At 34.3% G+C, this 15629-nt stretch overlaps 1 protein-coding gene and 1 non-coding gene across 2 annotated transcripts; both read left to right on the top strand.

Moving 5' to 3' along the window:
* The first annotated feature begins 5268 nt into the window (after positions 1-5268).
* LOC121249456 (IQ domain-containing protein IQM5-like) lies at positions 5269-14297 on the top strand. Its single transcript, XM_041148167.1, has 11 exons — positions 5269-5979; positions 6043-6189; positions 7745-7943; positions 11249-11522; positions 11620-11734; positions 11863-11928; positions 12392-12480; positions 12761-12848; positions 12993-13223; positions 13347-13448; positions 13742-14297. Exons 1-11 carry the CDS (start codon positions 5269-5271, stop codon positions 14159-14161), a joined length of 2442 nt encoding a protein of 813 aa, XP_041004101.1. The 3' UTR covers positions 14162-14297.
* LOC121251339 lies at positions 5659-5797 on the top strand. The gene has a single exon (XR_005938005.1). It is a non-coding gene; the product is annotated as a small nucleolar RNA Z247 (small nucleolar RNA).
* Positions 14298-15629: the final 1332 nt, after the last annotated feature.

Raw genomic sequence — 15629 nt, 5'->3', positions numbered from 1 at the left:
TATTGGAATGCAATCCGGCTCTACAGGAAAAATTAAAAAATATAATAAGCATCTAAGGTCCCTCCCGTACCTCAAGTCACACTCAACCATGTCTAGAAAATCCAAAAAAGCTGAATGAAAACAATGGTTTGGAATTGTAAAGGACTCACCCAACCTAAAGCAATTCAATCTCTAAGTGCCAAAATTGGAAATTTTCAAAACAAAGCCTCTCCAATACACCCCCACCTAATAGTCTCATATATTATTGCTAACAATCCTTGCTCTTGGAATGTCGAGAAAATGCTTACTCTGTTTGAGTATGATAGCATCATAGAAATCCAAAAAATTCCTCTTCCTTTGACTAAAGACAGGACTCAATAATCTAGACCCCTAATCACAACAAAAAATTCACTGTGAAAACTACCTACCACATAGCAGCAAAAGATCCAAATGTCATACCATTGCAAAATTTTCCTATCTCCAAATTAAAAAAAAAAAAACTCTGGAGTTTGAAAATTCATGCTGTCACGAGCTACTACTTTGAAGAATAATGGAATATGCTTCCAACAAAGGCAAGACTAAGCACTGTCACTCCAAACTTTCAACCTGGAAATTTCCGCTGTGTAACGAAGGGGAAGAAACAATGATCTATCTTTTCATTGAATGTTCAATCACTCGCATACTATGGCATCAAAGCAGCAGGCCATTATACCTTGCCTTACTATCGATAAATTCAATGTCAGATTGCATTCAACTGATAATCAACCTAGCACCAAATACTAGAATTAAATGCCTCGAAGAAACGCCTTTTTCAGATTTTTGCAGTGATAATGCTTGATTTTATGTGGAGGCAACGAAACGATATTGTTCACAATCATGCATCCATCTCGATTAGAAAAGCAACAATCCAGCTGGAAAAGATGTACTAAGCCTTTAAACAAGCATGTGAGCTTAAATCAAAAGTCCATAAAAATTAAATTGGTTGTCTCCACCTCCGAACCAATGGAGTTTCTCCTTTGATGCCGAAATAAGAGACTCTTTCTCTACATCTTCAGTTGTATGTCGTGTCTCAAAAGGCAATATATTGGAAATATAGACCTCAAAAATTTCAACAACCAATCCAGTCATAGGAGAAGCCTCAACAGCTATTCTGGCTTCACAATTGGCAAAAAACTCCACAAGAGGCCATCAGTTCTGGAAGGAGGTGCGCAACCTATTATAGATGCAATCACGAATGAAGCTCATCTGCCAATATGGCAAATGACTTCAATAATAGATGATATCCATCAAAACCTTCACACTCGAGACGATTTGAGAATAATCAAAATGCATCGATCACAAAATCAATGTGTGCATTCTATGGTGCAATGTGCAGTGTCCAATTTAATTTTTGTTCATATAACCATGGATAGTATTCTTAGATGTTTCTTATATATTGACAGTGGCAAAGACTCTCCTTAAGACATTATGTACCTCTTATTATTATCTAATGGTTGGTGAATATTGTCAAATCAATACAGTAAGATGAAAATGAGACGAGAACCTAATACATAGCATAACTCCTAAAACAAATCAATAAATATGTGGTGTGTGATGTAAGAATGATAAGTAGAATTTTTCAATTACTTTATACAACAGCAATCCTGGATATTACATTGTTGGACCAGAGAAATTCTTTTTCTTTATAATAGTTTTAATGATACTCCAATTATACCATTTATTATTTCTTTTGGTAACTTGTTTCCTTCATTTGCTTAAAATCTTAGTTTTTTTAAAAAAAATTTAAGTATTTTCTTTACTTCTTTTTTTCATTAATTTTACATTACATGGCATCGATCATAAGTCGATTTCAACCAAAAAACAATTTACAAAAAATTATAATAACTCGAAATTCGGATCTCAAATTTAAGGTTTTTGTTTTTATTTTTCAATATCAGAGAGTCAAAAAATGCAAGTATTTGGGGTTGAGAAAAATCAAAATCCTCATCCATATTTTATAATTAATTTCAGGTAGAAAATTAAATAATAAAGTACAGGAGGGATCTTACCCTTACCTTTAAATTTTAATTAAGGAGAATGGACAGATTTCAAAGACTTTGTAAAGTTGCAATTTATATAAACGACACTGATACTGAATCGAGAGTTTCAACTAATCAATCACTATAATTGCAGTTTTTCTTTAAACATTTTTTTAAAAAAATAATAATTATATAAATTTAATAATAATTACTTCCTTAATCATTATAAATAATTTTTTTTTAAAAAAAAAGGGTACAAATCATCCTCCAATTCATCCATTCAAAATACATTTGATCTCTTGTATAAAATATTAATAAATATCGGTCTCTAGCCTATCCAACTTGTAACTTACTCCAGGGACTTGACATTGCAGCCCCTTGAGCTTTGTTTTGTCGGCCTGAATTTGTCAAACTTTGAAATTCCTACAATACAAAATTACAAATATCCGACCAAGAAAAAACATTAAAAAAAAATTCTACAAGATTAAAAGGAATAAAAGTCTAAAATATCTACGACCAACAACAAGAAAATATAAATATTTCGTGTCAAACAGATACTGATCAAATAGTAACAGAATGTTCCATTGAATTTCTTCTTTCACAAGTGATGGGATATATAATAACTTTTTTTCTCTAGACAGAGATATATAAAATAGAGTAATAATCATAAAGTGCGTAAACATTACGTAATCGTTTTGAAAAAAAAAAGTAAAATTTATTATTAAAAAATTAATTTTTTTATGTGAGTCTCATATTTTATTTATTTTTTTAAAAATAATTATGTGATAATTACATAATTCACAATTGTATATATTTTTTCTCTATAATAATATTTGATGGTTTGAAAATATGCATCCTTAATTACACCCACAATTATTGTTGGAGGGGTCAACGACATATATTATATTTTGTGTTTTTTATTTTTTATGAAATCTGTCACGGCATATATTAATCAAATTCAAGGTAAAATTCAAAGGCATATTAGAACTCATGTTGAACGAATTATATTAGGGGTTATAAAAATAAATAGGTTTTTTTATTTTATTAAAAAAATATTGAGCATGAAAGTTTGAGGCGGCTAATTAAATTTGCCGGCAATTACCAGCTGTACTGCCTAATAATATTTTCTAGGTAGCAAAGATTAAAAAGATGCATGCATATGGGTTGGTGCATTTAGGATAGGTTTAGATACTGAATTGAAATGAGGTGAGTTGGAATAAAAATTAAAAATTAAATAAAATATTATTAAAATATTATTTTTTAATATTATTATTATTTTGAGATTTGAAAAAATTGAATTGTTTATTATATTTTATGTGAGAATTTATAAAAATTGTAATGATGAGATGAAATGAGATGTATTGAGAGTGTTTCTTAATCCAAGCTGAGCCTTATGGGGCAGCTATATTAATATGGTTGAGACATTATGAATGATTGTGTGCAAGCCACACACACCCATTTTAAATGAGTGTAAATTTGCTCACCTTTTTCAAATAGAATGTTTGGGATTTACATATCCTAAAACTTACAAAACATTTTCCTTTGAGTACTAAGTGCTATGCACCATACATTGCTTATTTGAAATACTTTGATATGAAAGATAAATTTTAAAATATGAATCTTACAAATCAAATCTTAATATTTAAGTGATGTGGATAACGTACTATACATACCGACTTGAGAATATATAGAATAATTATTTTTCTTTTTCACTTAAGGTGGACGACAACCAATTTATTGACTTCTAATAATCACTTGGATACACGCTTCTCACATGGTATCGCATCTCCAAAGTTCCCATGGCTATAGAACTGCCCACTTCAGCTTCAATATGGCACATTAGATTCTGAAACCTATCGGAGTTGGTCCAAATTGTAATCCGTCATTTTTTGCATCTATCTTACTATTTTTCTTATTGTTTAGTAAAAATTTTTAAAAAAATGAGTTCGTCTTTTGGACGTTTGTCTGTAGAGGTTGAGTTCTCTCTTTCTATTAATGATGAGATTGAGTCTATTTAGACAGAATGTTGTCTCTTGTACATTTTTCTATAAAGAGTGTCAGAAGTAATAAAGACCAGACCGGTCACAAAAAGAAATAGTGTATATTGGTAGAGCTCCAAATGCACTAATTAGTTTATGAGGTAATGATTTATATGGGGATATCCCTGCATGTATCCGATCATAGATGTAAATTTTTCTAATAAATGATTAATGACAGTTTCCATTCAAAAAATAAAGAATAACTTAAATAACTAAATATGAGTTAATACCTTTATTTTTTTTGTAATGATACATGCACAATCTTTTTTACAATATTTTTATAATTATGTTTTATAAGGAGGATATTTATATAAAGTAATATTATTTTTATAAATTATACCCTGTATTTAAAATAGGCCTGCACCTTGGCCCGTCCAAGAGATTTTTGGCCCGATCCATCTTGGCCCGCAGCAATACCCAGGAACATATAATACCCAAGAAGAACATATTTTTTTCCCCTTTCTTTCTTCCTTCCTTCTTCTTCTTCTTCCTCTAGTTTCCTATTTTTCCCTTTCCCTGCAACCAACCCATTTGTGTTCCCCTTTGACTACTTAGGAACCCTGTTTTTATAAATTTAAAAGAACACAAATTTGATTTAAGAAAAAAAGGAAAACTGAGCCAAGAAATAAATACATGAGATTCTATGTTTACAATGAGCTTGTATATTTCTTAGAACACAACATTTTCTTAGAAAAACAAAGCCTTCATAAGTTCCAACTCTTCCAGATTTTGTTTCCCTAATATTTTCTTAGTAGCCTATAGAAGATCCTGTGATTTGAAATCACTGTTGAGGATCAAGAGAATCATTCCAGTAAAGATCATGCCGAAGACTAGGAAATCAAGTCTACTATACCTGCATGAAACCGTAGATAACACAGCAATTATCTCCACGAGATTCTTGCTGATATTTAAAGATAATTGTATAGTTGTATAGACGTGTTGCAAATATTTAGGAAATCAGTTACATTTATTTTTATATATACTGCTGTAAACTGGAAGCCTAATTGTGTCAATGAAATATAATTCATTCAAACATTTCATATCTTGTATTTCTTTACATGGTATCAAATTAGCCGTCAAAAGACCAACTTCTACAAGTCATGTCTTCCTCTTCTTCTGATTTCTCTACCAACATTAATACTCAACGCTCTCAATCTCCCTCCGTTCTTACTATGTCCAACATAGTAACTATCAAATTTAGCCCCGATAATTATATTCTTTGGAAGGCACAAATGGTATCATATTTTCTTGGCCAATACCTCTTTGGATATCTTGATGGTACCATTCCCCAACCTCTTAAATTTGTCTCTGTTTCCAATCAAGAAACCCATGTCATCTCCGAAACACCCAATCCTGCCTACTCTTATTGGTTGCGCCAAGATAATCTTATTCTGAGTACCCTCATATCTTCTCTTACTGAAGGAGTGCTTGCTCAAGTAGTAAATCACACTACTTCGTCAGCTATGTGGCATGCTTTGGATGAAAATTTTTCATCCCAATCTCGTGCACGAACTGTGCAAATCCGAACCCAACTAGCAACAGCAACAAAAGGCAACAAGACTGTCACAGAATATTTTCTCTTTATTAAAAAACTCACTGATGAATTATCTGTTGCAGGACAACCTATGAGTTGTGAAGATGTCATCACCTATGTTCTTGCAGGATTAAGCCACGAATATGACAGCTTTGTTGCCTCAATCTCGGCTCGCACTAAAAAGGTCACAATTGACGAAATTTACTCGTTTTTGCTTACCACTGAAGCCAGACTTTCTCAACACCAGATGTCATCTCCCGCTCAACCTACCTCTATCAATGTTGCACAACTACAATACAATCCATCCCAAAATCGTTGCAAAGGCGGCTCTAGGGGACGGGGTCTTTCCAATCGTACTAGTTACAACAATACCACACTTAGTACTGATTACAATTTAGTAATTTGTCAGGTTTGTAATTAATCAGGACACTCAACTCAAAAATGATATTTTCAGTTTGATCTGTCTTACCAGGATCCAAAACCAGAAAATAAACAAGCTATGGTTGCTACTGGCACTTGGGACACCGAATGGCATGCTGACACTAGTGCCACTCATCACGTCACTAATGATCTCAACAATCTGAACCTTCGGAATGATGACTATCAGGGTACAGATCAGGTCAAGTAGGCAATGGCCAAGGTTTGCAAATCTCAAAAACTGGCTCCTCTAAAATTTCTACGTCCAATTCTACCTTTGTTCTTAATCAAGTGCTTCTAGTTCCTGAAATTCATAAGAACTTGTTATCTATCCAAAAGTTTTGTATTGATAATCATGTCTATCTTGAGTCTCATGAAAAATTCTTTCTTGTAAAGGATTACTCGGGGAAGGTCCATCATCAAAGTCATCTCATTAATGGACTCTACCAATTCACATCTCAATCTCACCATCCGCAAGCTTTCTCTACCGTTCATGTTTCTCATTGTGATTGGCATCGTCATCTTGGACATGCATCCACACCAGTTGTCAATAAAGTCATCTCATTTATCAATATTCCAGTTGAGTCCAATAAAAAGCACTCAGTGTGCCCCGAATGTCAAATGACAAAAAGTCATGACTTGCCATTTACATCCTCTTCTAATGTTTCTTCTTATCCTCTTGATTTAATTTTTACTGATGTATGGAGACCTGCATCTGTTGTTTCTACTAATGGTGCTAAATATTATGTTGGCTTTCTTGATGATTATTCCAAGTTTGTGTGGTTATTTCCAATGAAACTAAAATACGATGTTGAATCTATATTTCTTCAATTTCAAGCGTATGTTGAAAAACACTTTGAACGCAAGATTAAATCTGTCCAATCTGATTGGGAATGTGAGTTTTGACATCTCCACAATTATTTTCAACAAACCAGAATAAATCATAGGCTAGCATGTCCTTACACTGATCAGCAAAATGATTCAATCGAGCAAAAACATCGTCATATTGTCGAGGTTGGCCTCAGCATGTTAGCTCACTCACATTTACCCATGCTTTACTGGGAAGAAGCTTTCCAAACCGCAACCTTCATCATAAATAGGCTACCAACACCCATTTTAAAGCAAAAATCCCCATTTGAAATTCTTTATAATTGCATGCCAGATTTTCCCTTTATGTATGTTTTTGGTTGCGTGTGTTGGCCTAATCTATGCCCTTACAATTCAAACAATCTGAACTTTCACTCCAAAACATGTCTCTTCGTTGGCTATAGTCTTAGTCATCAAGGTTACAAATACCTTGATTTATCTACTGGTAAAATCTATGTCACAAGGCGTGCAATTTTTTATGAGAATCTCTTCCTTTACTCCAAAGAAAACGTTTCTCCACTCTCTCTCCACATCAGTCTGTTTCAATTTCTCATAACATAAATATCTCCCCTTCTCTGAATTCAAGTGATTTGCAATCTGACCATTGTCCTATTAGAAATGTTTATGCACTTTGTTTGTCTCTTCCTACAAGTCCAGCTAAGGCTATCACCAATCAGGATGCCACAACTCCATTGCAACATATTGACTTGGTCTCAGATCAACCACAAAACAGAACATCTTCACCATCTGATGTGCCTCTGCTATCTCCAATCAACATCCGATGACAACAAGATCAAAGAACAATATTCACAAACCTCGCAAGCAATTTGATGACTTTATTCAACATCCTCTACCTTGAGCATTGCTGGCCGAAAGCTCCATATTCACAGAACCAACCTGCTTTACAGAAGCATCCAAATCAAATTATTGGAGAAGCCATGAATAAAGAAATCAATGCATTGGTTCCAAAATTACCAAATGCAAATATTGTTGGTTGTCAGTGGGTTTACCGAATCAAAAGGAAAGCTGATGGGACTATAGAGCGTCACAAAGTTCGACTAGTCACCAAAGGTTTTCATCAACAAAAAGGTATTGATTTTTCAGAAACCTTTAGTTTGGTTATAAAGCATGCTACAATTAGATTGGTTTTTTCAATTGCGGTCACTCAGGACTGACCTATACAATAAATTAATGTGCAAAATGCATTTTTGCACGGTGATCTACACGAGGAAGTCTTCATGACACAACCACAAGGTTTTATTCATCCCCAATTTTCAAATCATGTCTGTAAGTTGCATAAATCATTGAATAGATTGCGGTAAGCTCCAAGAGCTTGGTTTTCTAAACTTTCAAACAAGCTCAAATCGTTACATTTTCATGAAAGCAAAGCTAATACATCATTGTTCATTTTTAAAACAAAAACATCCATTATTTATGTTTTAATTTATGTCGATGATATAATAATAACCGGATCGAGTTCAGTCATCATCAACCAAGTCATTCAAAGCTTGAAGACAGACTTTGTTGTCAAAAAATTGTGGTCGCTTAATTACTTTCTTGGTGTCAAAACTCTTAATTACTATCAATTATTTATTCAATTGCATAAATAATTGAATACCATTTTTTCTTTGTTTCTTGTGATGACGTGTTTTACTTTTACCAACAATTTTGACTTGATCATACTAATCAACATCACCGTCATTAGCAACAAGCCTTAAATCGCCGCCGAAGATCATCAATGACTCCCTTTTTGGTTTTTCTTTTCCTTCTTTTTGTCTCATATAATATGCTTTGACTAACAAATTTCTAAATGTCCATTAATCCACAATGCTTTTACAGTTTAACTTCTTTTAGGTGCTCTCACGTATCGCCACAAACTTTGTCCACCAATACACATATTTCCTCTTAACTCTTTCGTTGAAGTTCAAATCTAAACATCATACACCTCTACATTGTCTGCTTCCACTTTTTTAAGGTCCAAATAAATGTTTATTTTTATTTTCATTTTTGAGATGAAATTATGAATGATCATTTAACTCAGAAAAATAAAATAAGTATTAAAATGTAAAATTATATCTTAAAAAAAGAAGGAAGAAGGAGATCGATAGAAGCGGATCGAGAGGAATAGAAATGTACTTGTTATATTTAAGGTTATATATATATAAGTATTACGAGTTATGCAATTATCACATATTATTTTTAAAAAAAAAATTAATTTATTATTAAAAAATTAATTTTTTTAAAATAAATTTTATATTTATTTTTATTAAAAAATACGCAACATTTACTCATTGAAAAATATTATTTCTATTACAAATAAGACTATCAATTGGGTCTTCCCTGTTCAAATAATTGAAGTGATAACAAAAATAATTAGGCACGGTCCATTGCAATTGTCCAGCAATTGTATGTTGCTCCCAAAAATTGACACGTCATTACTGCCGACAGGTCAAACTACCATGACAGCTGTGGCGGGAACTGGGGACAACTGAAGATAAATGGACATAGAGCGGAATTTACTTGAATGCCCTCTCTCCTTTGTTTTTCCTAGAAATTCTGTGAAGTCCATCTATTTTCCCCAAAATAACAAACAGATCCTGATCAGAGATCACCATGACTCTTTCCACAAACAGTAATGTTCATAGCTAGATTGCTCCCTCCATGCACGCGTCAAGCTGATTTGTAACTATTCATATGGGCTTTTCGTCAATCACGGGGACGACTCCCACGATATTTATAGACTGCAATATCTGTTGAAACACGTAAATTGAATGTCCTTCTTCAACAGCATTGTTAACCTCGTTTTCAACAAGCACCCATAAATGCTCAGACAAAGTTTTTTTTTTGTAATTTGAAATCTGTCCAAAATGTAACTTTCTTTATAAAGAATCACCCATGCATTTCAGTCTAATCTGACGCAGAAAAAAGCCCTAGTTTGAAAGCACTCAGAGGAGAAGAAAGAAAAGAAAAAATCATAGTCCAAATTCCAAAATGGCCTATCAAATCAAAAACGCATGATGTAGTGGTCTCGATTTTTGACAAAAACTAAAGGAAAATTGATTTTGACCCACATATTATGCAACAGCATGGAACGTCCTTAATTTCCCTCACCACAAGTTACCATTGATGCTGTCCTAATTATGGATGTATTAATGGATTATCCTACTAATTACCAAAATACCAATATTGATCTTCTTAATTATTGAGATAAATGTTGGAATCATAAACAGATTTTATAAAAATAAATTCACAAATTGACTTTATTTTACGTGATATGTTAAATTTATTTTATTATAAAAATAACTTGAAAAATTAATATACCACGTCAAATTACATCATTCTACGAATATACTCTTGGGAAATTACTCTTTTGGCTAAAACATTTCTCGATTACTAATGATTCACTGTGCAAAAGTGGAAATGGGCATTGTAGTAACTGCGTGCGTTTCTGCATATCGGAAAAGTCTACAAAGGAGATAGAAACGACAACAGTATATGCAACAAAAGCTGCATTAAAATAAGTTTAGAGAGGCCAGCGCGTTCATGACAGAAGCCATTACACCAAAGTTTGTTGGCTGTTGAGATACACACGGAAATCGAGTCTCGGAGATTTCTACAGTGTTTTTTCATGGAAAGACTGCAAAGGCTCTCTTTGACCGCTTCTCTCTCTCTAAACCTCCATAACTCATTATGTATATATATGTTGTGTAAGATGGTATGGTCCGTACAAGTGGGCCAGGGAGATGGGAACGCGATCTTTTTGTTCTTTATAAAGGGTTCCACTTATCTGTCCTCCAAGAGGGAGGATACCCAGAATATCGATCTTTGAATTCATCAAATCACTCGTGGTGTTGAACAAAGAAAAAAAACGCATGATTCATTGAATCGCACACCTAAATCCACAAGTATACATCTTTTTCTAGTTGTTGACGCGTATTTGAAGGTCAAGTGGAAATTTTGTTTCCTTGCAAGGTATATATATAAGCCAGGCAAAGTGAGAACTAGTCAGTCATACTCATCTTGCTTTCTACTTTTGGTAGAGGATTGCTTGTAGAACTTGGTAGGAACAAACAGAAAAAGGACCATCTTTGATACCTAATATAGCAGGTAGGTTTATAATTAATCTTTCTAGTTTCGTTAATCATTCATGGTGGATTGTCATCCCTGTTTTCGTTTTGGTACAAGAGTAGCAGTTTTGCCTCTTTTTTTCTCTCTGTTTTTTATCTGGACTTCTTGCTTGTCTTGAATTTCTTGATAATTTGAGCAAGTTCTCACTTGCTTTCCCACAAATTGAGAACAGCTGTCTTTTCAATCCATTGAAATTAAGACCATTTGAATCTATGTTGTCCTGGTGTTGAATTAGATCCTTGAACGAAAGGATTGAGAACATACAGCTTTAAGCAAACCGGAAAATGTTGTGCTTGAAAAGGTTCTTTCGTTCAAGGATCTAATTCAACACCAGGACAACATAGATTCAAATGGTCTTAATTTCAATGGATTGAAACACAAATCAATTCCCACACTTTCTCTGCCTGAAACAACGGTGTTTTCATCACCTAGACCCGTAAGTGAGCTTGATGCTGCTGCGATTAAGCTCCAAAAGGTCTACAAGAGTTACCGGACCCGAAGAAACCTTGCAGATTGTGCAGTGGTGGTAAAGGAGTTATGGTTAGTCTCTTAGAATTTATCTAAGCATTTGATTTATTTTTATTTACCTGAATTTTGAGTGAGTGGTTAGATGAATCGGTCATTTGACATAATGTAGGTGGAAACCATTGGACTTTGCGGTTTTGAAGCAGAGTTCTGTGTCATTCTTCAATGTTGAGAAACAAGAAACTGCTGTTTCAAGGTGGGCAAGGGCAGGAACTAGAGCAGCCAAGATACTACATAACAGTACAAACCATGAGAATTTCAAGCTTCAACATAGCCTGCCTTTTTTTCTTTTCTTCTTTTTTTTTGCATTCTTCTTTCCCTATATTAATTAGAATTAATGATTGTATGAATATAGGTGGGAAAGGGATTGTCCAAGGATGAGAAGGCTCAAAAACTAGCCCAGCAACACTGGCTTGAAGCTGTGAGTTCTCTAACCCTTTTAGATGCTTTTTAACAAAATTCATAATGCAATTATGTGGTCATGATATTAGTTTTTGCTTGATGATATATCATGCAAATAAAAATTGAAAAGTTTCATTGAAACTTAGGTACATTATTGTTGTCAAAATTGAATTTGAACTAGGGGTGTTCACTAGGTTTCAACCCGTGAACCCGGGTATACCCAGACCGGAACCTAGGTTTCAAACCCTGTCTGGAACCCGGTCCGGGTTGGTTCGGGTCAGACCCGAGGCCCGAACCCGGGTGGATCCAGGTTTTTGAAAATCAAAGTTTGAACTCACCCCACGACATTGCTTTTCTGTTTGAGAATCAATTCAAAGAAGGGGTGTAGTAAACATTATACGGCTATGGACTTGTATCTTAGGAACTTTGGCTGGAGAGCCACTGGTCTAAATCTAATCAGTCTTTCCATCTTTTATCTACAGATTGACCCACGCCATCGGTATGGACACAATCTCCAGTTGTACTATGATATCTGGTATGCAAGCGAGAGCACTCAGCCTTTCTTCTTTTGGTATGTATTTCTTTCAGAATTTCTTCTTTCTTTTTGCTCTGTTTGGTTGAAAGTGGTGACTGTAGGGAAAAAAAAAATAGATAGATTGGAATCTCATGTTTTGTTTAGCTTTCTCAACTTGTTTTGTGATTTCAACATATTTCAGTTGCTTGCATACAATCCCATGGAAAAGAAACTATAGAATAACAAAATTTTCATCATTTTGCTGTCGTTTTTCTCGGCCTCCAAAAGGAGCACATGGGATCAATCTATCTATTAACTTTTGCTTTCTGACATAAAGGTTGGATGTTGGAGATGGCAAAGAAATAAATATCAACAAATGTGCCAAGAATGTCATGCAGCGCCAATGCATCAAGTATCTTGGACCTGTAAGTAATATTTCTGTCGAACAATCCTGTAATCTTATTCTCTAAGATATATACAAATGCATGTTGCATACATAGACATGTCAGATCAAACAAAACATGTATCTGATGTATGCTTGCAATGTGTTTTTTATGTTGGCATATCAGAAAGAAAGGGAAGCATATGAAGTAATAGTTGAAAATGGGAAGCTTCTATATAGACAGAGTGGACTTCTTCTGGAAACCGTGGAAGGCTCCAAGTGGATATTCATTCTCAGCACAACAAGAGCTTTGTATGTGGGTCAGAAGAAGAAAGGCATATTTCAACATTCGAGCTTCCTCGCCGGGGGTGCCACAACGGCAGCCGGAAGATTAGTCCCCCACGATGGGGTTCTTGAGGTACGTTTTCATGCATGCATATTGCATATAGAGGAATGTTGTTATTCATCGTGAAATTTCATTATCTTCAATGGTTGTTATGTTATATTTTAATCGCTTGACTATTGAAAACTATTATTTTAGGCTATTTGGCCATATAGTGGTCACTATCTCCTTACAAAAGAGAACTTCAGAGAATTCATTTGCTTCCTTGAAGAGAACCATGTTGACCTTACAAATGTGAAGGTACTACATATAGACACGCGCGCGCGCGCACATATATATACAGAGGAATTATAGTTGCAGTCGTGAGTGCGCAAGCGCCGTGCAAGCACTTTGAAAAAAGTGAATAAATACGGGACTCACATGAAAAAATAATAATTTTTTAATAGTAAACCTTACTCTTTTTCAAAACGGCTGCACGGTACTTGCGCGCTCAACGACTACATATAGCATTACTCATCTATATATTCATGTATTTTTACCCTTATCAAACACATAATTGGTACAAAATAACTGATAATGATCTTCATTTGCAGAGGTGTGCCATTGATGATGACAGACTCTCATATACGGTCACTGGTGAAGAGTCAAACCCAGAACCAATTATGGGTTATGCTAAATCGGAGATCACAATCACGACTGCTCATCGACCAGAAAATAAGAATGCTAATGATGCTAATGCATTATTAGGCTCACAGCCAGTGTTTTGCTCGCCCAAGCCCAAGCCCAAACCCAACAAGTGGGCTACAAGGGCTGGACCTCGTATTGGGTGCGTCCGGGATTACCCCCCAGATCTACAATTCAAAGCATTGGAACAAGTTAACCTATCGCCAAAGGTGCCTTCTGGGCCTTTTTGTAACTATGGCCCAATTCCCTCTCCACGGCCCAGCCCAAAGATGAGGTTGTCCCCTATTGCATGCATGAGTCCCAGGACCCATATTCCTGCAGCCAGCTAAGCCAATTCACCACAAGGACGAGTAATGTTAGATTCAGTTGTAAGATGTATAAGTTCCACGCACTTCCTTTAAAATATAGAAAAAATTGAGACACATGAAAAAAATTTAATTTTTAATGGTGGATCTCATTTTTTTTTAAGGAATGTGCATAACTTATACGTTCTAAAACTGTATCTAGAATTACTCAAAGATAATCAAGCAGGGATATTAACATTTGTGGCTCCCAAATAGAACTTCTAGTGCTAACAATTCAAGCAAGTGAGGTAAACGGCCACCTTTTTTTTTTTTTTTTTTTTTGGCTGCTTGATTCTTAATGTATAATTTTATTTATCTATTCATGTAGTTCATTGTTTCATTTTTATTTTTTATTTTTACATGGCTTAAGTGGGCCAAATAGGTATTTTATCCTCCCAGTCTTGGCTCCTGTATACTGGGTTGATGTTTCATTGATTTTTCTTGTAAAAACACAAATTGGAGGAAATAATAGTACATATCTCAAGGAAAAGATTTGTCTTCGCATATTAATGATATTTAATATATTTAATATTGATATACACAAAATCTTTAAATTATATATACAAAATAGTGATAATTATAATAAATTTCATATTTAAATACCAATTTGGTAAGAGAACTATTATGTACACAAAAAAAAAATTTTTTTTTTTAAGAAGATGACGGAAAATTTGATAACTCTTACTTATAACGAAGGAAAATCGCGGTTACAACCAGATACTTGGAGGTTACATATAATTAAGAAAATCCAAACCCAAGTAAAAAAAAAAAAAAACAAAAAAAGGCAGCAAGACCCAAAGCAAACCCACTATACAATGTTAATGAAAAAAACCTAATAAAGACAAAACCAAAATAACATTACATACCTGTAAGAAAAAACAAAATAAGAAATTTGTAGCATACTTGTTATCGCTAATAAAGTATGTGTAAACTTGTTTGATCCATGCGAATAGCTCCCAGAACGTCCTTCAGAAGACTATTTTTATTATTAAAGAAGAAATCCATACCTTAAGTGCCCAGTTTGGCTAATATGTCAGTAATATGGTTTGTTTCCCTAAATGAATGGTAAAACCTCACCACCCTTGAGTGAGCCATCAATCTTGCTTTGTTCTAGTATCTCTGACTCAGCCAAGGAACTTTCCCATCTTTCTCCCACCAATTAACCACAAGCTTTGAATCAGATTTAACCTCGATATGAGTTATATTCATCTGAGCACATAATCTAAGACCATCTAAAAGGGCTCTAATCTCTGCAAAATTATTGAAGTGTATACCGTAGAATCTGACAAATGCAAAAATCATTTGACCATCCACATCTTGAAGAATAACACCACCTCCGCTTCTGTCTAGATTACCAAGACTGCTTCCATCAACATTAAGTTTAGTAAAGCCTTATGCCGGGCGCATCCACTTTAAAATCTGAATATTCTTTCACGTACAACCATCTTTGCTG

This window comes from Juglans microcarpa x Juglans regia, chromosome 2D (assembly GCF_004785595.1).
Source record: "Juglans microcarpa x Juglans regia isolate MS1-56 chromosome 2D, Jm3101_v1.0, whole genome shotgun sequence".
In the NCBI taxonomy this organism is placed as follows: domain Eukaryota; kingdom Viridiplantae; phylum Streptophyta; class Magnoliopsida; order Fagales; family Juglandaceae; genus Juglans; species Juglans microcarpa x Juglans regia.
The sequence above is the reverse complement of the archived record's forward strand: the minus strand, read 5'-3'. Positions and strand labels throughout refer to the sequence as shown.